This window comes from Staurois parvus, unplaced genomic scaffold, assembly GCF_062004578.1.
Source record: "Staurois parvus isolate SC_StPar_1 unplaced genomic scaffold, SC_StPar_1.0 ptg001328l, whole genome shotgun sequence".
Classification (NCBI taxonomy): domain Eukaryota; kingdom Metazoa; phylum Chordata; class Amphibia; order Anura; family Ranidae; genus Staurois; species Staurois parvus.
In genome coordinates, this window is record NW_028319124.1 from 1,258,321 (window position 1) to 1,285,864 (window position 27,544).

At 42.4% G+C, this 27,544-nt stretch overlaps 1 protein-coding gene across 2 annotated transcripts in view; it reads left to right on the forward strand.

Annotated features, from left to right (window-relative positions):
- ADGRL1 (adhesion G protein-coupled receptor L1) overlaps positions 1-27,544 on the forward strand; it is a 584,175-nt gene that overhangs the window by 380,122 nt on the left and 176,509 nt on the right. For both annotated transcript variants that reach the window (XM_089661220.1, XM_089661218.1), the window contains exon 3: positions 4,823-5,036. In XM_089661220.1, coding sequence (XP_089517346.1) covers positions 4,823-5,036 — 214 coding nt within the window. The remainder of the gene's footprint in view (positions 1-4,822; positions 5,037-27,544) is intronic.

A 27,544-nucleotide genomic window follows, 5' to 3' on the forward strand; every position in this document is an offset into this window, starting at 1 on the left:
CCCCTCAGTCCCTCTTTCAACCTCAGTTGTCCCTCCAGCATAAAGGAAGAACAGCACTTGTGAGTTTACAGAATCATATTTTGTTTATTAATTCTTCAAGGTCGCCGAAACAGGGGTATGGTGGGTCCATGTCCGTAGCCTATCTCTGTTGTGCTAAATGATGTCTCTCATTCTCATCTCAGAAAGTTACGAGGAAAGTATTAAGAATCACAAAGTTTCAGGGTCTTATTATTGCAAGGTAACAGAATGATTGTATTTGAACAGGATAAGTGATATTTACAGTATTTGCTATTAGAACTTACTGTATCAGTGGTTTGAGCTTTGTTATGCAGCAACTGAGCGGCAGGGGGCCATGGTTAATATGAGGTGGTCAGGGTTGGCTAGTAAGATACTGTCACTTTTTCCCAAATGGACCAGGTGACAAATTATTTTCAACACAGACAGTGCTGGGACACAGGAGATGACAGGAGATATACAGAGCTTAATATAGAAGATACTGTATATAATGGAAATGACCTTCGTGTTGTCCATAGAAAACTTTCAAATAGTCATTGCATTATGTGGTTCCAAGACTTGAACCTAGTATGTAAATATTTAGGGGCTCTAATATGTAGATATATAGATATAAACTACAATTCTTGAAGCAGAATGTTGCCCCAAATGTTGTTCAATTAGGCTTTGTACCATATTTATAGACCAGTGGCAATCACTAGAGGTAGGAAGGAACAAGGTCAAGTCCAACTTCAGTTGATGAATTTGACATTATTTTGGAGGACCTGCATTACATGGCTCCCAGAGCAGTATAAAGGTATTTTAATATTTATAGAGAAACCTCTGGGTTCTTGCATGTAGCCCATATCACTGACCTACAACTCCTTGTTGAGTTTCAGCCAAAAAGTTGGAAATGTGTGTAAAAGACCTCTGGGCTGCCCATATAAGAAAACTGCATTTTTATCCAGTTGGTTTACAAGATAGTCAAGCATTTCTTAATTCTAGATGTTAGCTGTCTTTTTCTTAGCTATCTGCTTTTCTAATCTCCAGGGCTTCTAGTGCTTATTGCATACCTACATTTTTGCCAAACAGCTTCTCTGCCCGATCAGTTACATCTCCATTTCACAAGACACAATCATTACAACACCCACATCTTCCCTTATTGCCATGCAAAGCTTGTCACCAACAATGACAGTCATCAAGACTGCGTGAAGGTAAAACGATCCACTTCCTATACCTGTAGAGTCCTTGCTCTCTATTTGTACAATATATTCCAATATTACAATATATGCTTTAGAAGGATAGAGGACTGCCTAAACCTAACCGAAAACATAAAAGAGGAATTCCAATCAAATGGAATATGTAGTGCTTAGAACGGTGACATTAATGGCTTTCTCTGGGACAAAAATGTCATCATTGGGAGTTGATGCTGGAACAGATGGTAAGCAGATATCTTCTGATAGGAACACCAGTCCTAGTCAGTGGTGGACAGTTACCTAGGAGCTCTGTGAAACCAATTTTTTTAAAACCTCCCCTCCATTTAAATCCTGGACAAGTAAAAATGTCTATCTGCTGTGTATCGATGGACAGCTTAAAAAAATGAGCCATTTCCAGATCTATATGACAGTGAGGGCTCTCAGCACCCAACTAGACCACATCTTGGTCCCTAAGTCCATAAAGGCCCTTGTGGACCTGCATAGGCCACACAAATTATATGTCTGCCCCTGGTCCTGGTGACAGCTGTCAATGTTAGGATTTCCCCCTTTATGTCACTGGGACAAGAAGTGAGATGAAATCTCCCTTAAAGGAACACACACTGATTAGCCATAACATTAGTGGGTGGGATAAATTAGGCAGCAAGTGGACATGTTATCCCTGAATTTGATGTGTTGAATGTAGAAAAAAAATGAGCAAGGATTTGAACGACTGTGACAAGTGCCAAATTGTAATGGCTACATGGCTGGGTAAGAGTATCTCCAAAAGTGCAGCTCTTGTGGGATGTTCACAGTCTACAATGGTCATGACCAACAAAAGGTGGTCCAAGAAAGGAAAATCGGCAAACTGACAACAGGGTCATGAGCGGTCAAGGCTTATTGATGCATGTGGGAAGCAAAGGCTGGCCCATGTAGTCCATTCCAGTAGAAGAGTTCCTGTAGCTCAAATTTCTGGAAAAGTTAATGCTGGTTCCATCATAAAGATGTCAGAACACACAGTGCATCATGGTTTGTTGTGTATGGGGCTGCATAGCCAGGTTGCCTATGCCGATCCCCATGTCCAAAGCCAAAAGTGCCTTCAATGGGCATCTAACCATCAGAACTGGACCACGGAGCAATGGAAGTAGGTGGCCTGGTCTGATGAATCACATTTTCTTTTACATCATGTGGATGGCCTGATGCATGTTTGTCGCTTACCTGGGGAAGAGATGGCACTAGGATGCACTATGGGAAGAAGGCAAACTGGTATAGGTAGATACCACAAAATACCTTGAGAGGTCTACTAGTGTCCATGGCTTGATGGGTCAGGGCTGTTTTGGTGGCAAAAGTGGGACCTACTCAATATTAGGTGGGTGGTCATAATGTTATGACTGTTTGGTTTATAACAATCATTTGAATTCCAATGGCATGAAAATGGTCACATCACACAGCAAAGAGCTTCCAACTTGAATTATTTACAGACCATACGCTAACTAAATCTGTCCGCAGGCAACGTTTGTGAAATTTCATCACTGTTTCTAAAATGTTTTGCGTTCCCGCATTTGAGTATAAGTGCAAAAATGGAAAAGTTAGTCATCTGAAATTTTTGGGGCATCTGTCCATAAAAATATAAACTCCCTGGTACAATGGCTGGTCTTGGAGTAACACAGTACTTTCACTGGTGACACAGCAGTCTTTCAGGAGTCATGGTAGTCTCCCTGAAGACATGACACTACCCCTGGCAATGTGCATGTCTCATGAGTGTCTGTATGTTAACATGCAATTTTCTGAGGTGGTCGAAAGCTCAGAAGTTATTTTTTTGGTTCACACACTCTCTGATAACAAGTTTTCAATCTCCGGCGACACGGCAACTCTTTGTGGTGTCATACCAACAATCTCTGGTGGCATGTAATACTTTCTCAAGTAATATAGAACTCATAATGTCTGATAATAAATAGCTTTCCGAGCACTTTATCTACCAAGGTGCAGATACCATAACTTTTAAATACTAGTAACATGGCAACACTTTTGGGTAATAATAATAATTATTATTATTATACAGTATTTATATAGCGCCAACAGTTTGCTCAGCGCTGTACATTACAATGGGAGACAATACACGAGACAGTACAGTAACAATACAATACAATACACGAGAGGTTCGAGGGCACTGCTCCTTGGAGCTTACAATCTAGGAGATGTGCATAGGTTACCTGTAACATGGGAGCAGTCTCTTGTAGCAGCACTCTCTGCTAACAATTCTGACCCCTTCACATCTGGTATTTCTGGAATGTGCGACAAAGTGCACAGAGAATGCGCATCTTAGTGAGTGTTTTGGAAATACGCTGCAAACGCACATTGCCGTACCATCAATAGTTAATGGCATCCCAAGAGTGGGTAGCAGATGCACATTTTTTCATTTTACAAATGCGCCAAAATGCACGGTGAAAAAATGGGCCACGAGCCACTCCAAAAAAGGCTTCTGGAGCTTCTTAGGGGCATTTGTCATGAGTAGGGCAGCTGCCAAAAAAAAGAACAGGCAGTAATGAGTGTTCCTGCTACACTCAGATGTGAATCCAGCCTCAGTGTTTACCAGTAACAGGCTTAAAACATATCTACCAATGGCAAAACAAGGGGCGTCCCTAGGGCTGGTGTCACCCGGTGCGGTAACACTTGGTGACACCACCTCCGACGATCCGAACAGAATGGATCGGATCTGCGGATTGAGCATAATGGATCGGACTCCAATCCATTATGCTCCCCAATCCGCAGATCTGATCCATCCTGCGGGGATCGCCGGCTTTCTTTACAACTTACCTTTTTGTGGAGCGGGTCCAGTGTCACCCCGTATAGGTTGCATGTTGATGATCCCCGCAGGATGGTTCAAATCTGCAGATTGAGCATAATGGATCGGAGTCCGATGCATTATGCTCCCTAATCCGCAGATCCCATACATCCTGCGGGGATCATCAGCATGCAACCTATACGAGGTGACACGGGACCCGCTCCACAAAAAGATAAGTTGTAAAGAAAGCCGGCGATCCCCGCAGGATGCATCGGATCCATCCTGCGGGGATCGTCGGCTTGGTTTACAACTAACCTTTTTGTGGAGCGGGTCCAGTGTCACCCCGTGTGGTAGGTGCCACCCGGTGCGGAGCGCACCCCCCGCACCTGCCTCACTGGAAAAGCTGTTCTATCTTGCAGCTTAACAGTCCAGTGGTGGCTGCATTCATTTTCTAATTTCAGGGGGGGGGGGTCATTTATTTTCCCCTGGTGACCTTGTCAGTAACACCTAGGGTGTCGTAGGGTGACAACTGACCCTTACTATATCTATAGAGTAGTAGTGTTGTCACCCCAGAAGAGGAAGCATGTTAAGACTTCACAACAACTCTCCCTCTTCTCATCCCCATAATGTTGAGGGGAGGTGTTCTGTAGTCCACAGAAGTGAACTGGGAAGTCTGATAACATTGAGATGTCAGTTCAGTGCACAGGTTGTTAGAAATTCTTGCTTTTGCTATACCTTGATGAAAATTACTATACAGTATGTGTGTCATACCTATATGCTTTTTATAACACTCAATTGTTTATTCAACTGAAGAGTCATGGTGGAGTAACAGGACTTCTGTTTTCCTCGACAGGTTTGAGTCGTGCGGCTCTTCCATTCGGGTTAATGCGGCGGGAGCTGGCATGTGAAGGATACCCGATCGAATTAAGGTGCCCGGGCAGTGACGTTATCATGGTGGAAAATGCCAACTATGGGAGGACGGACGACAAGATTTGCGACGCCGACCCCTTCCAAATGGAAAACGTGCAGTGCTACCTGCCGGACGCCTTCAAGATTATGTCGCAGAGGTGGGTAATGGACTTGCTTTCACGCCAAACAGTTTAATTCATATTATGCGTATTTCTAGGTTGTCAGGTAACATTTGTACCGATGGCTTTCCTTTCTGAAGATTTCATATAGATGTAGAAGTGTAGCAGCCGCCTGTATTTTGTGAGCTATTCGGTGGCTTTTGGAGCAGTAATATGCAATACTCTGATGTCCCATAAAATAGAGAGAGTGTTGGAATTGCTGGGTTCTGTGATTATGCTGTTGAGATGATCTGAAGATCTCTGACAGTTTTATTCTGTGATTATGCTGGACTATTACATGTATATCTGCATTTCCAAAGTATTTCTTACCATTTAAAGGTAGGAAATATTCACATACCTTACTTAGCATTCAAGTCAACTTGTTAGATATATAAATAGACCTTCCGATGAAAGATTGATACATTTACAGAGGTGGCCAGATGTTTAAAAATGCTTCTAATTTAGTGGTCAAGGATTATGTGTTAGTTTAGGAATAGTGCACATGTGTGTTCAATAAAATAATTACATATCTTTTTAGAACTAATCAAGGGCTCATTTACACTAACGGCAAGAACTGCAGCTTCTCTGAAAAGCAATCTACACTTGGATCACCTTTCAGAGGCCTTTGACAGGTGGTGAGGAGGTGATATGTTGCCTCCTCACCGCCATACCACAATTGTGTGCTTTGCAGATGGTTACGGGGTGGTTGCAGCGCTGCCCCGTTCACTTAAATGGGTTGCATTTGGCAGGCAGTAGTGTCCACCGAACGTTAAAGGGGGTATAATTCCTGTAAAGCATCAAGGCTGCGTCATGTGTATACCCCCGGCTGCCATGTGGTTTTACCACCCTCCCAAGGGCTTGTTTACACTTATGGTTTCGGGGGGCAGTAATACCAAGTCCCCACCCACCTTATGTTGCAAAGACAGCCAGACGGGGTTGTACACATGCGTCAGGTATGGAGAAAATTTTCCCTACCAGGAAATCTGTCAGACAGAACGATCGTCAAGAAATGCAAATGGCTGCAGTGTGGTAGTTCGAAACAGGGGCGGACTGACAATTCATGGGGCAATAGGGGATCATTGGGCCCCTGTGTCCTTGCCCAAACTCAAAAAAGCCTATGAAAAAGGTACCAGGGGCATCTCATGGGGCCCCCTACTGACCCCGGGCCCTCCGGCAGTGCCTGAGTTTCCAAATGCTCAGTCCACCCCTGGTTCGAAAATGAAAAGTTTAAAACAGGCTGCAAGGAGGCGACATATCAGCTACTTGTCAAATGCCTCTGAAAAGCAATCCACTGCAGATCGCTTTTCAGAGGAGTGAAAAAGGTCACCCCTAGTGTAAATGTACCTTTAGTTTATACTGACGATAGGGGAGCAGTAAAGATAGGCAGTTGAGCCGCATTTTTTACCAAGCCCTAAACGCCCCCTTTCTCTAAAGCTGCAAATGCCACTCTGCTTTGTGTCACGGGAAAAAAAACAATTCCCTATTCAATTAAATATGGCCATGCAGCAAACACAATCTAAGCCCTAGGCTTGCGGTTGTGGAATGGTCATCCCATTCAAAAAGTCCATTTGGCTGTCCAAAAAAAAAAGAAAAGGGCAGTGTTGCCTCCTGAATTCCTGTTGACTGCACCTGAACCGCTCTGTGATGAATGATACACCACGGATCGCTCCTCGCGGAGTGACGCAGGAATAAACAAGCCCATAAGGAGCTGATTTTGACTCAGTATTAGCCCCAAATTTTAATTTCAGGCTTAGACAACTTACACAGTGCTAGATTTTCAGGAGTAATATGATTGTTTTAGGGGGGTATACAAGGTTAATTGGGAGACAAACTGAACAGTTCCAGTTGCAGCACCAAAACATCGAAAACCAAACATGCTCAAAGCTCAAGGCCAGAGATAAGAAAACCAGCTTTTAGCAGTAAGGACGGATTTAATGACATAAACACACACCGCAATAAACAATCAGACAAAGTAGCCAATAGCAACTTTTTTTTTTCTCTCAATCTGAATTCTCTTCTCAATAATTTCATGCTTGGATGACAGAAATTTTCCATTATGCTGAGTGATATCTGCGCTGAATGCTAACCACCGCGCCTCAATATTTCTTCTTATCACAAATTCATTGCATATACTATCGGATTATCACTGGCGGCTCTCAAATGTCTTCCTTCACGTAGGAAAACGTTGGAGTTTATGGCCGCTATCTTATTTCTTTGCAAAATATAGAAAGTAGAGAGGTAAAAATAAGGGGTATATATAATGCACTGATACCGTACTTCTTCTTCTAGGATCTGGATAATACCAAGGAGCCATTCACATAATTATAATGAGCACTTGTCAATGGGCGTTGTGGTACGCGTTTATTTAACCATTTCACCTCTCATGCCTGTTCACCCCTTAGGCTGGCAATTTAGTATGCAATTGTCTTGTACATTTTTCCTTTAGATTTACAAAAACCATATATTATCAAGTCAAACCGAAACACTGTTAACCTCTTCCCGTCCTTCATTTGCTGATGCGGGGGGATGTGTCTAATCATCCCTCCGCATCCATTGCCTGTGCGCACTACCTGGGAGCATGCAGCGTCCCGATCTGTGCCCGCTGTGTCCACCAGACACAGCAGAACACAGATCGATGTACGGGACAGCTGTGTGAGGTCCCAATTCATATAATCAGTGATTGGTCAATCAGTGATCACATGAACAGTAGTAAACAAGATGTCACTTCCTGACATTGTTTACTACTTGTGAATTCTGTGAATGATCACAGAGGTCACATGGTACAAGGCCATTCACAACAGCCTTGTACCATGTGACAAGCTGTGACCAATCACAGCTCTCACAGTATTTCTCAGTGGCTGTAGGAATGTAGCCAGAGAGAAGAAATGATTGCTTTTACAGCCTATGGCTGTAAAAGCAGTGTAAAAAAACAAAATCTTCATCACCCCCCACAAATAGTGCAGTGTCACTATGGTGACACTGTACTGCTAGGAAAACAATATGTAAAAAAAAAATACATAAATAATAATAAAAATAAAATTAAAACTTATTTTGTAAAATTAGAATTATTTTTTTATAAACTGATTTGGGTTATTTGTTTTTTACCAAAAAGATAGCTGAATACATTTTGGTCAAGATTTATGAAGAAAGATTATTTCCAAAATTTTATAAGGAAAACACTTATTTTTCAAAATGTTTTGGTCTTTTTCCATTTATATAGCAAAAAAATAAAAATCCCAGTGGTGAATAAATACCACCAAAAGAAGGTTTTATCTGTCTCAAATAAATGCTAAAAATTTCATTTGGGTACAGTGTTGCATGACCGTACAATTGTCACAAAGTGTGACAACGCTGAAAGCTGAAATTTGCCTGGACTGGAAGGGGGTGAAAGTGTCCAGACTTGAAGTGGTTCATTTATATGCAATCAGGAAGGTCCTTGTACTAGATAGTTGAAGGTAAATCTAAAGGAAAATGAACAAGTAAACTGTACGAGGGGCGTTTAATTTTACAGGTATAACAAGGGATGCTAGTGTGGTGGTACTACACACAGTAGTAAGTGGCAAGTGTGTCCTATTACTGACAGATGGCAAGTCCAAAGACTTTTAATAAAGATGGCAGCAGTGTTAGTGCGTGTACAGGGGCGGACTGACAACTCATGGGGGCCCCCAGGCAATAGGGGATCATGGTGCCCCTGTGTCCTTGCCCAAACTCAATAAAGCCTATGAAAAAGGTATCAGGGGCATCTCACGAGGCCCCCTACTGACTCCGAGCCCTCGGGCAGTGCCCGAGTTTCCAAATGGTCAGTCCGCCCCGTGCATGTATGAAACAGCGTGTGATGATGAAGTTTCTTGTGAATGAAGGCGTAAAACCCATGGATATCTACAGAAGACTTCAAGTACAGCACAGTGAGGAGACAATCAGCTGCAGTAAGACATCTGAATGGTGTAAACATTTCAAAGATGGTTGGATGGTTGTATGTCCATCATCCTGGCCTTGGTGGTTCCCAGTCTACAGCAGTCATTCCTGAGAACATTCATCATGGTGAAATGCCCGATCCTGAATAATTGATGCGTAACCTGTCGTGAAATTGCACAAGAGACGAATCTTTCTGTGGGAATGGTGAACACAATGATGGTGAAGTGAAGCAGGCTGTCCTAGGATGGTTCGAGTGTACTGAAAAATCTTTCTATGCCAAAGCTTTCCAGGCATTATTTAAGTGCTGGGATAAGTGGATAAATGTAGCAGGGAAGTATGTCAAAAAAATAAATGCAGTTTCTACTCCTTGAAATTTGTTCTTTTATTATATAAACTCAAAAGTTGTAGTTTGACTTGAATGCCCCTCATATAACGTATGGTCAGCCATATACAGTTAGGTCCATATATATTTAGACACCGGCACAATTTTCATACTTTTGGCTCTGTATGTCACCAGAATAAATTAAAACAAAACAATCCAAATGAATTTGAAGGGCAGACTTTCAGCTTTAATTCAAGGGGCTGAACATTGATATCAAGAACAAATGTAAGGAACTGAAACCATTTTTATACACAGTCCCTCCATTTTCAGGGGCTCAAATATAATTGGACAGATTAATATAATCATAAATAAAATGTTCGTTTTTAATATTTTGTTGAGAATCCTTTACTGGCAATGACTGCCTGAAGTCTGGAACCCATGGACATTACCAAAGACTGGGTTTCCTCCTGTCTGATGCTTTTCCAGGCTCTAACTGCAGTTGTCTTCAATTATTCTTTGTTTGTGAGTCTTTCTGCCTTTAGTTTTGCCATTGCAGAATATTCCACTTCTTTTCCTTCAAAAGTTTCTGGGTTGCTTTTTCAGTGTGTTTTGGATCATTGTCCATCTGTACTGTGAAGCGTCGTTCAATCAACTTTGCTGCATTTGGCTGAATCTGGGCTGACAGTGTATCTCTAAACACTGCAGAATAGATCAGGCTGCTTCTGTCACATCATCAATAAACACCAATGACCCAGTGCCACTGGAAGCCATGCATGCCCATGCCATCACACTGCCTCCACCATGTTTTATAGATGACGTTGTGTGCTTTGGATCATGAGCTGTTCCAAGCCTTCTCCACACTTTTTTCTTCCTGTCATTCTCGTACAGATTAATCTTAGTTTTATCCATCCAAAGAATGCTTTTCCAGAACTGGTCTGGCTTTTTTAGATTTTATTTGGCAAAATCTAATCTGGCTTTTCTATTCTTCAGGTTTATGGAAATGATTTCATTTTTTTAAGCAGTGTTGATTTAAATATAAATAGTGTTATTGTAGAAAAAAATTGTAGATTTTATTCTGCAATTTTCCCTGTTTAAAATGACACTAAAATTATAATTCTGGTACAAAGAAATGCAAAGTTATTTACAAATGAAATAAAGTGCCTTTTTGTTTTTTGTTTTTTTGTTTCATTTTTTTGCTTTTTAAATTGATTCTAAAGGCTTTTAAAAAAAAACAAAAAAAAAACAAACATGTCTATACTTACCTGCTATGTGAAGTGGTTTTGCACTGAGCAGCCCAGATCCTCCTCTTCTCAGGTCCCCTGTCTGCGCTCCTGGCCCCACAACAAGCAGCTTGCTATGGGGGTAAAGGTGTACAAATATTGAACAAAACTAACAAAAACAAATAAAAATATGCTACTTTGTATCTCTGTATAGAGTCTGTACTGTATATGTTATTGATAAACACCATCAAGCTGCTTTTTGTTTGCAGATGCAGCTGGACCAACCTTCTCTGTGTACACAACAATGCTGGCTTTGATTGACCACTTGCCACAGTAAAATGCAGGCGGGAGGCTTGTATAGGCACAATCGCCTACCTGTACGTCAGCAGTGTCTTCTGGGTTCAGGGCGCGGGCAAGCACCCCTGGCCAACTCCCTCTGTGATTGGACATAGCAGGATTTTGTCGACAGGTTTCAATCAATGATTCATGGCTCAGACATAATATAAGGGGGTACCACCAGTCCTGTACAGGGCCCAGGCCAACAGGGGGGCCCAGGCAGCTGGGTGAATCAGGGCAATAACTGGAACCGATGAATGGCTCTCTCTGCAGCAGGTGAAAGCTTCTCTCCCTCCCACTGGCTTTCAGCTGCTGTAAAGATCGACATACAGAGGATCGGTTGCCCCCCCGGCTGCACCCCTCACTTTTCCTGCACCATACATTGCCCCCACCCCTACAGTATTGCCGGCTTCAATTCTCTCCTTCCCACTGGCAGCTGCACGCACACAATAGGATCCTTCAGGATGGAGGGCAGGTGAATGGCCCGGTAAATATGTCACATTTTCCAGGCCCTTCCTTTCCTGAATGAACACAATGAGTGATCGGTATCTATTGCTCACTGTGTTCATTCATATACCGATGCATAGTAAACTGTATTTCTTTTAGGGAGGGCCCTGTCAGGTTGGCTGTTTGGGGCCCTGAGATTTCTAACAGCTGCCCTGCTGCTTACTAACTGTGTCCAATCACAGCCAGAGCACTGTGTTGGCAAACAACACAGGGCTCTGTACAGAGGAAATGATCTGTTTGTTTCTTCTCTCTTTAAAGCAGGGAGAAGTAACAAACACATTACACACGTTAACACTTGTTAGGCACACACTTAAAGCGGAACTCCATCCAAAAGTCCCCCCCTCTTTGAGATTTGCCAATCTTTTTGGGAGGGGGGGTGGGTACCTGGTTTTGACAGGTGCACACTTCCACGCAGGTCGCCTAGGAGGTGATCCAAGCAGAGGTTCTCCTTCCCCCCTTCCTCCCCGCAGTCTTCTAGGACATGGCACAGGGCTGCCAATGCACCACAATATACCCAGAATTGGACACGCACCATTTGTTTTGTAGCAGCGCACTACAGTGAACGGTATGTGCATTGACATATGTGTGCGTGTGTTGTGTTAGACACCACATATGGTACCATATGTTAGACCTCAGTGGGATCTGTACATGGGTCCTCTGGGTATGTACACACACAAGGACATCCATCACCCGGGGCTGCTTTTAGCACTTTTCATTTTACTGACATCAGTTAGTTCCATGGTACCATGGCTATTCTCTCTTGTATGGTGACAACACTCTGATAACATGGCTATCCTTTCTTGTATGGTGACAACACACTCTGATAACATGGCTATTCTCTCTTGTATGGTGACAACACTCTCTGGTAACATGGCTATTTTCTCTTGTACAGTGACAACATTCTCTGGTAACATGGCTATCCTCTCTAGTATGGTGACAACACTCTATGATAACATGGCTATTTTCTCTTGTATGGTGACAACACTCTCTGACAACATGGAAGCCTGTAGCTCAATAAAGTTCATAAGCTAATTTAAGTCACTGATAGGACTTGTGTGTAAAAGATAAATAAAGGATAAATGAAGGATCTGGCCCAAATGGCCAAACAGATTGATTTTTTAAAAGCAGCACCCAAAAAAATTACAGCTGTCATCTGATTGGTATCTGGGAGACTCCTCTTTCTTTTGCTGCACATTTGACATCCATCTGAAGCAGCAACGTCACACAATAGTGGTGGTGAAGCCTTCAGGTCTCATTCTCGGAGGATCTCTGGCACATCTGGTGTTAAGTGATGTGGTATTTTGCGTGTCCCCGGGTTCGGAAAATAATCTTACTCTCTGCGACAGGGGAAGCTTGAGGATTGTTATGCTGTTTGGGTCCTGGAAAAAAATAACTTGTTGATGTGATGACCTACAGATGTTTTCCAGAAGAGAGAGAGCAATGCTCTGCAGGCTTTTCAGCTTGTGGGGATTAATAAACGTAATTGTCAACAGCAGAAAAGAAAAATGAATGATCTGCATGTCCATTAAGAAAGGAAATATGTTTCTAGATCAGCAAGGCAAACGTAACAATTTTTGCACGCCCCTGAAAGGGAAAGGAGAGGTGAGGAATTATTTTTTTTGGGGGGAATAAGATACAGTGTTCTGCAACAGAAGAGTATAGAGAGCAATGCAAAGTAAGGGAAGGGAATAGAGAGTAATACTCTGTCTGGGAAGAGAATAAAGAAAAGAATGGGAAGCAATGCTCTGTGAAGGTAATAGGCAGCAATATTCTGTGAAAGGAAGGGATTAGAGAACAGTACTCTGTAAAGGAAGGGAATAGAGAGTGATAAACGGTAAGGGAAGCTGATAGAGATCAGAGATAGAGATGTTGTGAAAGGGAAGGGGTTACAGAGCAATGTTCTGTATGGTAAGGGGTAAAAACAGTATTGTGTAAGGAAAGGCAATAGAGAGCAAAGCAAGGAAGGCAATAGAGAGCAATACTCTGTAAGGGAAGGGAATAGAGAACAATACTCTGTAAGGGAAGGGAATAGAGAGCAATACTCTGTAAGGAAAGGGAATAGAGAACAATACTCTGTAAGGAAAGGGAACAGACAGCAATACTCTGTAAGGGAAGGGAACAGAGAGCAATTCTCTGTAGGGAAAGGGAATAGAGAACAATACTCTGCAGAGAAAGGGAATAGAGAGCAATACTCTGTAAGGAAAGGGAACAAAGAGCAATACTCTGTAGGGAAAGGGAACAGAGAGTAATACTGTGTGGGGAAAGAGAATAGAGAGCAATACTCTGTAAGGAAAGGGAACAGAGAGCAATACTCTGTAAGGGAAGGGAATAGAGAGCAATACTCTGTAAGGAAAGGGAACGGAGAGCAATACTCTGTAAGGGAAGGGAGTAGAGAGCAATACTCTGCAGAGAAAGGGAATAGAGAGCAATACTCTGTAGAGAAAGGGAATAGAGAGTAATACTCTGTAGGTAAAGGGAATAGAGAGCAATACTCTGTAGGGGAAGGGAATAGAGAGCAATACTCTGTAGGGAAAGAGAAAAGAGAGCAATACTCTGTAGGGGAAGGGAATAGAGAGCAGTACTCTGTAGGGAAAGGGAACAGAGAGCAATAATTTGCATTGAAAGGGAATAGAGAGCAATACTCTGTAGAGAAAGGGAATAGAGAGCAATACTCTGCAGAAAAAGGGAATAGAGAGCAATACTCTGTAGAGAAAGGGAATAGAGAGCAATACTCTGCAGAGAAAGGGAATAGAGAGCAATACTCTGTAGGGGAAGATAAATGAGAGCAATAATTTGTAAGGGAAGGCAATAGAAATCCTAACTCTGTAAAGGAAGAAAGTAGCATCCTAACTCTGTAAGGGAAGGAAATATAGAGCAATGCTCTGTAATGAAAAATAATAGCAAGTAATACTCTGCAAAGGAAGGGAACAGGGAGTAATATTCTGTAAGGGAATAGAGTAGGGAGGAATACTGTGTAAGGGAAGAGACTAAAGAGCAATGCTCTTTAAGAGAACAGAAAGGAGCACAATGCCATATACATGAAGAAAATAGAGAGCAATTTTCTGTAATGGAAGAAAATAGAGAGCAAACATTTGTAATAGAAAGGAATAGAGAGCAATGCTCTGTAAGGGAAAGGAAAAGAAAGAAGAGAAATGCTCTGTAACGGAAGAGAAAGGACAGCAACTGGCTGTAAGGACAGGAAATAAGAAGTGAAGTTTTCTAAGGGCTGGTTCACACCACATGCAGTCCAGTGCAGCTTTTTTCTGAATCAAAAATGCATGGACAGTAGAGTATATGGGTCCCAATGGCATAGTTCACACAAGCACAGTCAGGTCCAATATGTTCCAGTAGAACATGCAGCATTTTTTCTGCACAGAAGGGTACTGGAAGGTGGCAAAAAGCATCAAGAATGCATCTAAACGCATCAAAAATGCACCAAATGCCTCACATGAAAAACCTTGGAAAAAAGAAAAAAAACAAGAGGAAAAAAACACACTGGAATGTATTTAAAATGCATCAAAAACACACATGCAGAAACACATCTGTAATTAGTTTTTATGGTGTGATCTGTAAGCAAAAACACATCTGGAACGCATTCGGAGTGCGTTTTTGTGCTCTAACGGAATGAGAAATAATCAGATTCAAAGTCCTGCACCTTGGTAAGGGAAATGATATTCGGCATGTTTCTATAACAGATGCAGGATTAGGAGGTCTAACACAGCCATGGTTTTGGTGTCTTTTAATAAATTAAGGGGCATATCGGAGTAGCGATTTGCAGCCTACCAAGAATGAAGGGGTTAAATGAGCAACCCATATTTCCTACAAGATAAGGAGTCAAATCTGGTAATTAAGGTTCTGCATACATTAATACATAGTAGGGTGTCTATGGAAGCAGAAGGGGGATAAATGGAGTATAGCTTTGCAGCTTTATGACAATGAAAGGGATGGATGAGCCACAAGAAAGGACAGAGGGATCAGGGAGCAGCTTCAAAGAAAGGGCTTGGTGGGGTAATGCTCTGCAGCTTTCAGAAATACAGATGCAATGCTCTGAGGACATCTCACGGAGGAGCAGTTAGCATGATATTGAAGAGGCAGGGAATGAGTTACTATTGTGATGCCCTCCAGATCTGTGGTATTCTCCTGACACTGCTGTTTAATGACACCTGATCCTAGCTGATGCAACTACTGCGGCCCCCCTGACACGCAACCATCCTGTACACACACACATATATTAACAAACAAATTCTCATACAGCGGCTCTGCGCTCATACCAAGTTCTCAGGCCCGAGGGTATGAAAACTTTTCCATACAAATAGCCTTGTTTTTGCCCTGAGCCTCCAATGAGAGTCTCTCTGTGGTTTTCTAGCCCACATCAGAAACATAACAGCTGTGGCCACCCAGCTGTCATGGGCTACCAATCTGAGCATGCTCGGCTAGACAGTTCCGTCAGTTTTCTTTCACAGAAGCTGGATGGCCACTGGCTAATGGCATAGGTCAGGCCTGTACAAAGCTGGTGTGTTGCTGCCAGCAAAGGCACGCTGAATGGCTGAGAATGTAATGTCCTGACATTTATTCAGCCCAATACAAAGAGTTTACATTGAGGAAAGGTCTCCGTCACATTGCAGACAACATGTACATAATAGGGTGCCCTCTGTACTGACATGTCGTCCGGAGGAGGTGTGTGAGGCCAGGGCACAGACAGGCCAACCGCCCGCACTGACTGATTCCCACTAACTGACTGCATGCCTGACAACCTTTTACTAATCATCAGATATCTGTCACATGGCTGTAATGCTCGGCCTTTTTTACTATTACACTGTTTTATATTGACACGTACAGACAGGAGTTTAACAGGCAATTGTACAGAATTAAAAGTTTGTTATCCAAAAATGGGTTTTTCAGTTATAGGTGGACAGTAAAGGGCGGAATCATTCATTTTACCTGACTGCAGGTAATGTCTCTTTCTACACACCACATCAACCACCATTTACTCTCACTAATGCCTCACTCCACCCCACCACAACCAACCTGTTTTCTTCCTAATGCCATACTCTATCCCCCCAACCTCATGCACCACTTACCTCTCCTAATGCCACACCTATCTCTTTTTCCTCCTAATGCCAATCTCACCCTCCTAGTGATACACTCAATGCAACTCATCCACCACTTACTCCTTCTCTTCCTCCTAATGCCACCCTCCACCCCATGCCACCCTCCACTTCCTCCTCACAATGCCACACTTCACCTCAATCTCCACTCACTCCTGTTCTTGCTAGTACTAACGCCACACTTCACCCTACCACACCCACATCTTTTTCCTCCTAATGCCACTTTCTGCCCCCCCCCCCCCCCACCACTTACTCCTTCTAATTCCACATGGCACCCCACCTCACCCACCATTTACTCCTGATCTTACATATGCTATACTCCACCCTACCACACTCACCTTTTTTTTACTCCTAGTGCCACACTCAACCCTCCCCCAACTTCTCCTACGACTTACTCCTCCAAGTGTCAAAAACGCTATTGCATCTCAACCACCTTTTACTTCTCGCAATGTCACACTCTGTCCACCTCATATGCCACTTCCACCTTCTCTTACACTTTCTAATGCCACACCTCACCTCGCCACCACTTTTTCTTCCTCTTACTCCTCCTAATGCCACACTCCACCTCACTTCACCACCACTTTCTCCAGCTCTTACTCCTCCTAATGCAACACTCCACCTCACTTCACCACCACTTTCTCCTTGGCGTACTCCTCCTAATGCCACACTCCACCTCACTTCACCACCACTTTCTCCTTGTCTTACTCCTCGTAATGCCACACTCCACCTCACTTCACCACCACTTTCTCCTTGTCTTACTCCTCTTAATGCCACACTCCACCTCACTTCACCACCACTTTCTCCTTGTCTTACTCCTCTTAATGCCACACTCCACCTCACTTCACCACCATTTTCTCCAGCTCTTACTCCTCCTAATGCCACAATCCACCTCACTTCACCACCACTTTCTCCAGCTCTTACTTCTCCTAATGCTACACTGCATCCCAACCTCACCATAGCCTACTCCTCTTAATGCTCCACTCCACTCCAGCTCCCCATGCCATACTTCTCCTCTTAGTCTTCCTATTTCCCCACTAGTTCACCTCACCACCACTTACAACTCCTCTTACCCCTCCTATACTGCACTACATCTCATTGCACCACCACTTTCTCCTCTTACTTCCCCTAATTCCATGCTGCAGCTCACCTCACCACCACTTAAGATGATCATTAACACATAGATTTATTTTGTTCAACCTGTAGGCTCAACGACAGAAATCTGACAGATTCCTGACTCTTCACTAAACAGCGTTAATGAATAAATCTTTTCTAGTGGCTGTTATAGCAGTCACCCATGGATTTCAGAATACCTGGACAGTAGTTGCATCTGATTGGATAGAGTCAGTGTTTAGATGACAATTTTTTCCCGGGCTCCTTCAACAAAAGTAAACTTTTGTTGAGCCAGGTGTCGCCGACAGGGGCACCCACAGCTCAAATTTTGTCCAATGCAACATTAATTGCTGGAAATTTGAGCTGTGTATGGCAGACTTTACCCTCCCTAATGCATTATCCATGATGTTGAACAATTAACTGGTTGCCGACCAGCCACAGTGTTTTTACTGCAGCAGGGCGGCACCTCTGCGCAGAAAGCCTTTTTTAACGGTGCTCTGCAAAACAGGTAGGGGGCACGCGCCACCCTACCCATCCCGCCGATTGCAGCAGCGCGTGTCCATAATGGGGTCCCGGACGGTCATTACCCAGGGTCCCGGCGATTACCGGCAATCACTGACAGGGAACACGGCTGCAGTGTTTACACTGCAAGTCTGCTCTCTGTCAGTTCAGAGTACTCTGAACCTGAGAGAAGAGTTTATCTCTCGGGATCAGCGTGTTCCCATGAAGTCCACACCCCCGCACCCTAGTAAAACACTCCCCTCACACAGTTAACCCTTTCATTACCTAAAAAATGTTAACCCCTTCCTGCCCGGTGCCATTAGTACAGTGTCAGTGGTTTTTTTTTTTGCACTGATCACTGTATTGATGTCACTGGGGATGTCAGTGACCCCAAGTCAGTTCCCCCCAGTGCCAAAATGTCCGCCGCAGTCCTGCCATAAGTCGCAGGTCACTCTCATAAATCACTGATCACCGCCATAAGTCGCTGATCACCGCCATTATTAGTATAATAAAAAAGAAAATCCCAGTATCTTTCCCGCCATTTGTAGACGTTATAACTTTCACGTATTCCAATTAATTTACACGTATTGGGATTTTTTTTAGCAAAATGTCGCAGAATACATTTTGGCAGAAATTTATGACTAAATTTGATTTTTACATTTTTTTACTGGACATGTTTTATAGCAAAAAGTCCAAAATATTGTTTTTTTTTCTCAAAATTGTGAGCCTTTTTTACTGGGATTTTTAGTTTTTTTTTTATACTAATAATGGCATGTGGTTAAATACAGTGGAGTTAGTGATTAATCCACAACAATCTGGCTTGGACTCAATTGAAAGAATCATTAACAGGCCAGGCCATATATTTTTAAGGTGCAAACTTTACAGAATACAAATGGTCATGTTTTATTGAACAATGAAATCCTAAATCTGATTGATTGTTCTATGCAAGATATATATTTGAACATTAAGAATAAAAACAGGGTTTACAGATATTATAATTAAAAATATTTTAGTAAAAATACATAAATATACTACTTTTAGGGCCTATTCACATCTATGTGTTGCATTACTATTCATTATTAATGGCACCCAATGTACTAAAGCAGGGGTCTTCAAACTTTCCTGTTCCTGTGTCAGTTTCTTCCAGGTACTCCGATTTCCTCCCACACTCCAAAGACATGTTAGTAGGTTAATTGCAACCTGCCTAAATTGGCCCTAGTATGTGTATGTATGAATGTGAGTTAGGGACCTTAGATTGTACGCCCTTTGAGGGTTGGGGACTGATGTGAATGTACAATATATATATAAAGCGTTGCGTGAATTGACGGCGCTATATAAGTAGCTGTAATAAATAAATAAATTTTCTTTCGAAAATTGTAACTAAGAATGTGTTCAAATTTTGCACCATTAGTGGGCCACAGCAACGGTCGATTTTCGTGTGGCCATCGAATTTGAGTGATCAGGCATGTTGGAAATTTTTTGAAAAATGAATTATTTTGCATCAATGATGGGAGAATCGTGTGAGAAATATAATAAATAATGAAATGAGCATGAGCTGTGACCTGAAAGGAAAAGAAGATTCCTGGCCACGAAAATTCTTCTCTGTAGCAACATGAAAAATGTGAAATTGAAGGCTTGGTTGGTGAAATTGCAAAATCACTGGTGGCACCATCAGATTACAAGACATATGAAATTTCCAATTTTCAAAAGAAAATTTATTTGAAATTCGAGCCATGCATGGCCTGTATAAGGTAACAAACATTAACATTCAATATAACGCTTGTGTCTAATGCACTTCAATGAATTGGCAAACTGAAAGAAGCCTAAAAGCGTATCAAAACGTAAAGAGTATCTAATGCAGGCCATACATCGGTGGAATTTTGAACAAATTTTCTTTAGAAAATCAGAACTTTCGTGCATTTTGTAATCTGAAGGTACCACCATTGATTTTCAAATTCGACCAACCAAGCCTTTACTTTCACCTCATGTTGCTTACAGAAAAGAATTTTCATGGCTGAGAATCTTCTTTTATTTCCAGGTCACAAATCATGCTTATTTCTTTTTCAATTATATTTCTTGTACGATTCTCCCATCATTGATTAAAAATTTGTATGTTTTTCAAAACATTTCCAATGTGCCCGATCACTCAAATTTGATGGCCACACAAAAATTGGCCAATGCTGCAGCCCACTGATGGTGTGAAATTCGAACGAAAATTCTTAGTTACGATTTTCGAATGAAAATTCTTTCAGAATTCGACCCATGTATTGCCTGCATTAGGATCCAAGGAGCCAAATTTAAGGATTGTTAAAATGCAATACAGAAATTTTGTTGTCTATGTGTTTAGATCTTCTTTAATCTGTTCCAACTTGCTGTCTACAATAGTGTTCCTGAAGTCCTCTTTCCATATCGTTGTAAGGGAGTGCAGGAGATGGCTTTTGATCCTGCCTTCCCATGTGAGTAATTAAGTTTCTTCCTACCAGTTGTTTTCATACTTTAGCTTGGAGTAAACTTATTCCCCGAACATCTTCAATAATACCACTCCACAAATGGCTCTGCTCCAAGGGGAGGGGGCTACAGAACTGTGACACCGACTGTACAGAGTAGAAGGCACAATCGTGTAGGACGTATGACCTAATATACAGACTTCCCAAGCCCCTACCTCCCTGGTTTTTATTGTATTATCTTTATTAGTCCTGATTCCTTGATCCCCTCAGGTTTGGTGTTTGTCAGAAGGCAGCACAGAGTTCTTTTTAGCATGGGTTTGCATTAAAAGGCATTTTTACTGAAGTAGTACTTTACAGCAGCAGAGGGTGAATCTCCCTGGTGGGGACAAAGCCAGCAAGAAAAACTTCACCGGTATTTCAAAGGCCTTTACCTAAACTGGCAAATCAGGAAGTTCACTTGAACAGCATCTGCCATGTCCAGGAAATAAACCAGGACACAGGAATGTAAACATTGGAAGGATGTCAGCCAGGCTTCATGGGTGACAATAAAGGCCTGCTTGTATGGTAATTGCATTAACCGCTTTCCCGCCGCCCTATAGCAGAAATACTGCAGGGCAGGGCTATGCAAAATCACATATATATATATATATATATATATGATTTTGCATTTCCGGGTAGGGGGTGCACTTGACCATTGGCGGCCTCAGCTGTCGATCACCGGGTCCCGGCCAGTGATTCCTCACCGGAACCCGGCAATTGCCGAGTATCACTGACGGGGGAGAGGTCTGTATGTAAACAGTACAGATCTCTCCCCTGTCAGCTCCTGCCTATTGCTTTGTATGGTTCTGCATAGCAGAGCCATACAAAGCAATGTGCTGACACAGTACAGCACACATAGTAAAAGAACACAAAGCACACATAGTAAAACATACACAGAACACATAGTAAAACACACACAGCACACATAGTAAAACAACACACAGCACACATAGTAAAATAACACACAAAACACATAGTAAAACAACACACAGCAAACATAGTAAAACACACACAGCACACATAGTAAAACAACACACAGCAAACATAGTAAAACAACATACAGCACACATAGTAAAACACACACAGCACACATAGTAAAACACACACAGCACACATAGTAAAACACACACAGCACACATAGTAAAAAACACACAGCACACATAGTAAAACAACACACAGCAAACATAGTAAAACCACATACAGCACACATAGTAAAACACACACAGCACACATAGTAAAACAACACACAGCGCACATAGTAAAACAACTCTGGACTGAGACAAATTCACATTATAGAGGGATATACTTTGTTCATATTTCTTTTCTGAGGTTTACAACCATTTTAAACAATGTTTATACAAACAATACAGTGCATTTTCAGCCACTGGGGCCCCTTGTCTGCATGGGCCAATTTATACAACAGGTGAACTTAGCCATTAAAGTGTTACTGAACCCAGGACCCTGCATTCCTTATATCTGGTCTCCCCGGACCCTGTATTCACTATATTTGGTCTCCCCGGACCCTGCATTCACTATATCTGGTCTCCCCGGACCCTGCATTCACTATATCTGCTCTCCCCGGACCCTGCATTCACTATATCTGGTCTCCCAGCACCCTGCATTCACTATATCTGCTCTCCCCGGACCCTACATTCACTATATCTGCTCTCCCCGGACCCTGTATTCACTATATCTGGTCTCCCCGGACCCTGCATTCACTATATCTGCTCTCCCCGGACCCTGCATTCACTATATCTGCTCTCCCCGGACCCTGCATTCACTATATCTGGTCTCCCAGCACCCTGCATTCACTATATCTGCTCTCCCCGGACCCTACATTCACTATATCTGCTCTCCCCGGACCCTACATTCACTATATCTGGTCTCCCTGGACCCTGCATTCACTATATCTGGTCTCCCCGGATCCTGTATTCACTATATCTGGTCTCCCCGGACCCTGCATTCACTATATCTGGTCTCCCGGGACCCTGCATTCACTATATCTGCTCTCCCCGGACCCTACATTCACTATATCTGGTCTCCCCGGACCCTGCATTCACTATATCTGGTCTCCCAGGACCCTGCATTCACTATATCTGCTCTTCCCGGACCCTACATTCACTATATCTGGTCTCCCCGGACCCTGCATTCACTATATCTGGTCTCCCCGGATCCTGTATTCACTATATCTGGTCTCCCCGGACCCTGCATTCACTATATCTGGTCTCCCCGGACCCTGCATTCACTATATCTGGTCTCCCCGGACCCTGCATTCACTATATTTGGTGTCCCCAGACCCTGCATTCACTATATCTGATCTCCCAGGACCCTTCATTCACTATATCTGCTCTCCCCGGACCCTGCATCCACTATATCTGGTTTCCCACAGTACACACAACATGGAAATGCAATCATTGTAGTAAATATAAACTGCTAAATACCTTTTCTCATCAACAGTTAGAGCAGTGACTTTTATCAATGACCAGCCGAGCACTGGTTAAAGCTTATAGGAGAAGTTTTCATTTTGCTCGAGGAGGGTGCAGAACCACTGACCTCTGTCTGAACAGTGCTGATTGGCCCTGTGCTGATCACCTGCACTTTTTTTAAAATTCCATGTAGCCTGGAGCAGTGATTTTTTAGTTTTTAAGTTTTTAAATTGCTGACAAATAACTTTGACAGCTGTCATTGCCGTATCTTTGTTTTAGACAGTGCACAGACCAAAAAATGGTCTGCTATGTATTTTAGGGGGAATTTGGGGGTCTGTGTGCTATTTTTCTGGGGGGTTTTAAGACACTGGCAATGGATATAGTATCGCTATGATACATAACACGCAGCTGCCGCTGAATTGGTAAAAGTTCGAACGTTCATCCAAATCAAATGCCAAAACAGCCAAAGTTCTCTCTGAAACTGTGTTTCAACCGATCCTTGAGCTCATCCCTAATAAGGATCTTTATTTTCAACCATGTGACTGTCATTTTCAAACCCCATTGGACTGAAAATGACTGTCACTTTGTGAAAACAAGGATCCCTGTTTTGCTGTATTAGCTTTGTGAATTGAGCCTATTGTCTTGTTTGTCTATTTTTGTTTATTCAAGGACATTTTCAATAACAAAGAAAAATAGCAAATGACAATAACAATGTAATCAACAAGCATACAGTATATGAAACACAGCAATGACAGTAGAGGTTACATGAACCCAACAGACCAAACACAAACAGAATTTTTTTTTTTAAATAAAGAAGGGGAAGGCTTGTGCCCATGTCAACTTTTTTTTGTTGCCCATGTTCCTGTTGCAGACTTTCCTTCATTTCCTATCTGGTAAAACCATTGTCAGCAGGAGAGGAAGTGGGGGTAAACCTCTCTAACCAAGCCCTAAATACCAAAAAGGGGTTCAAATCCTTCTGTGCTCTATCCAAAATGAAAAATATTTGTAGCATTATTTTTATTTATTTACATCATTTTTCATTTTATTTCTTAACCTTTTAAGCCAGAGGAACCCCTAAAATTATTTCCAAGTCGGGAAAGGACCCTAACTAAAGCCAATAGAAGATTTGGGTCCCCTTATAGTCCTGCAGAGCCAGGCATCACACATCATCTTCACAAAAGCTTGCATTCAGAGTCAGAAATCAGTCCTTGAGCTTTGGTTTTGTTCTTTGATTTAGGGGATTTGATCTGGGATAGGGTTATGGGTGTACAGGATGCCCAAGGGAACTGATGAACTGAGGACAACTTCTTGGACCTATTTACAAGCCTTCACTGCAGCACAGTCTCTGTTGGAGAGCTAACCAGCGTCTCCTTGTTGTACCATCCCTGACCCTAGAGGAACTTCTACTCTTCACCCAGCAATCTGGAGGTATCCCTAAACAGGGGATACTGTGGGACACTTCCTTGTACAGTTCAGCAAGATAGCTAAGGAGGTCTCAGATTTGTCCAGTTCTTCAGTTTTGGAGTATTCCATGTTCTCCCTTATCCCATCCAATATTAACATTCCCAATACAAAAAACTCCAATGCTACTTTCACGCTGATTAGCGGCAAAAACACATATGCATTTTTGCCTCATCTTTGCTGCATTTTATCGCATTTGCGGTGCGTCTTTACAGGTCAATTGACTCAAAAACAAAAATAATAACACAATGCGGGTACATTTTTGCTGAATTTTTGCTGCGCTTTTGCTGCGTTTTCCATTAATTTCAATGGGAAGGTGCATTTTTGGTGGGGTTTTTGCCACACCACACCTGCACCAAAAAAGCAGCAAGCAGAATTTTTAAAAATGCACAAACCCACAACAGGTCAGTGTCAAGGCAGCCTTAAAGACACCCCTAGACTGTTTCTTTGAGCCAGTGGAAGAGTGAAGAAAATGCTATGTGCCTGGCTATGTGTGCTCTATTAGGGGGGATAGCACTAAATTCTCCAACAGCTCTTATGGGGGTGAGCTACAAATGTATTGGTGGTCAGTGGGAAGAATGCCCCCCCTTACAGTGATGGTCAGAATACTACCCTTACAGACAGCTAATAAGATAATTTATGTTATGCTGTTGCATTTTTCATGGGCAGGGGCGGACTGACAACTCATGGGGCCCCCGGGCAATAGGGGATCATGGGGCCCCTGTGTCCTTGCCCAAACTCAAAAAAGCCTATGAAAAAGGTACCAGGGGCATCTCATGGGGCCCCCTACTGAGCCCGGGCCCTTGGGCAGTGCCCGAGTTTCCAAATGGTCAGTCCGCCCCTGCTCCTGGGTCTATATACGTACCATCAGGGAGGTCAAACAGCCACAGCTCAAAGAACCCCTGGCAAGCTCTGGTGGAACTCTGGTGGTCCATGGAACCCTGGTTGAGAAAGGCTGCTTTATAGGGTTGACAATGTCGCTGTTGTTTCTTGTAGTATGGATAACAAGGCAGGGTTATGCTTTATTTTCTAGATAAATACTATTTATAGAAGCTTTCCTCAACCTTTTTACTTCAGAGGAACCCTTAAAATCATTTTCAGGTCTCGGGGAACCCTGCTAAAACCAATTTATTGGGGTTAAATAGAAAAATGCCTCTTATATTGGTGATCAGTGAGAAGAATACTCCCCTTACCGTGATGGTCAGAATGCCACCCTTACAGACAGCTAATAAGATAAATGGTGTCATGCTGTTGCATTGGTCATGGAACTATATAGATACCATCAGAGAGGTCAATTAGCCACAGCTCACAAAACCCCTGGCAATTTCTGATGGAACTCTGGTGGTCCACGGAACCCTGGTTGAGAAAGGTTGATTTATAGGATTGATAATGTTGCTGTTGTTTCTTCTAATATGGGACTGGATAACAAGACAGGGTTATGCTTTAATTTCTTAAGAGTGATATATATGAATGGGAAATGAACAGAAGAAATGACACAGAGGGTTACAATGTCCTCCTCTCCTCGCCCATTGCAAATGTGAGGTACGTATGGCTCCATCTGTACTTGATAAATGATGGTACATATTGCAAATCGCTTCTCATTAAGCAACTGAAGGCACTTTGCCTGGCACAATGTGTATGACAGAGGTGCATAACGAGGTGGCAAATTTTGCTGGCAGCGATGATGATCCATCAGTTATTCTAAGGAGGCTGGAAGCCCAGTTGTAATAAAGCAATAGGTGTCACAGGGCATGGTTGGTGTAATGTTCATTAGAGAGGGGCTTATGGAAAAAGCCTGATGATTGTATTCTGGGAAGATCAGAGCTCAGTTAAAATTGAAGTACATTAAATCAACATCATCTGTATTCCTAATGGGATTTGAGAAGAATGTAGAAATTGTCTGAAGAATAAACCAGGCAAATACATATTTTTATTATATATAAATCACTAAGGGATTTATTCATTTTTTAAAAAAACTGAATTTTTTATTCAAGCTGCCATGAAATCATTTTTAACATATATAGCCATAATGTATCTAATGTTGCAAATGGCTGTTACTGCTTGAAATAAATGATTTATAATTTAATATTCCTCAATTGTAGATTTCCTCTTTGCTCCTGTTCTGACTATAACTAAAAATTTGGATTTTTTCCTCCCTTTCAGTCTCAGTGATTGTGGTCATCATGACAAGTAGAAAAAAAAATTTCCATAGCTGCTAAACAGACAGCCATGAAAACTGGAAAGGGATTCTAATCCATGCCTATGCTATCCAAGACTAATAAAAAAAATGTAGACTTTAGATATACTTTAAAGAGACCCTATTGTAACAATTGTGCATACAGAGATGGATGTGGACATCCATCTTGCTAAGGATCCTCCATCTTGTATCATTTCTACTCCCATATCAGCTTCCCTCTAATTTCCCCCCTCCTTTAGGAATGTGGTCTGTATGATGCCAGAGATCACAGACACAGTGGGAGAGCTGCATGGTTATAAATCCCACACTAGCTGGTGCCCGGGTGTCTGTTAGCTTCTCAATCTGAGATATCGTAAAACCATAAACCAGTCCTTCACTGAGCTTCAAATACATTCCAGCTAGCTGTAAAACAGACTCGCATTTAAAAATCCCCTTTTCCATATAATTTTATATCTGGAGATATGGAAGACTTACAAGGAAACCAGGCATATATTCAGATCGGTCACTTTAATACTAGTCGGCTGATATATTACACCCCCTAGCTGAAATCTACAGGAGAGCAGAAAATATTATCTCCTTAACCGTCCCAAGCAGGTATGCCATATTTGATATCTAGACGTTCAGCAGATGCTTCTGCATATTAATCTACTAGTGGCAAGGCTGCTACATGCAGTGAGGGTAAGTTATTGATCATGATATAAACTGGGAGGGATTTTGGTTCTAGGTTGGGTGTGCGCCTGCAACACCCTCCCCAAATGAGGCGATTGGTTCTCTGCTTCAAGGAGACACCCTGCTGAGTTCCTAGAAAGGCTGTTATGCTTGGAGCAGAGAGTTAAGTAAGTTGAGTAGGTCGTGTTGAAGTTGAAGAATCCTCCCTTTTAACATCGAAACCAACTTTGGGAGATAAGGCACCCTTTTG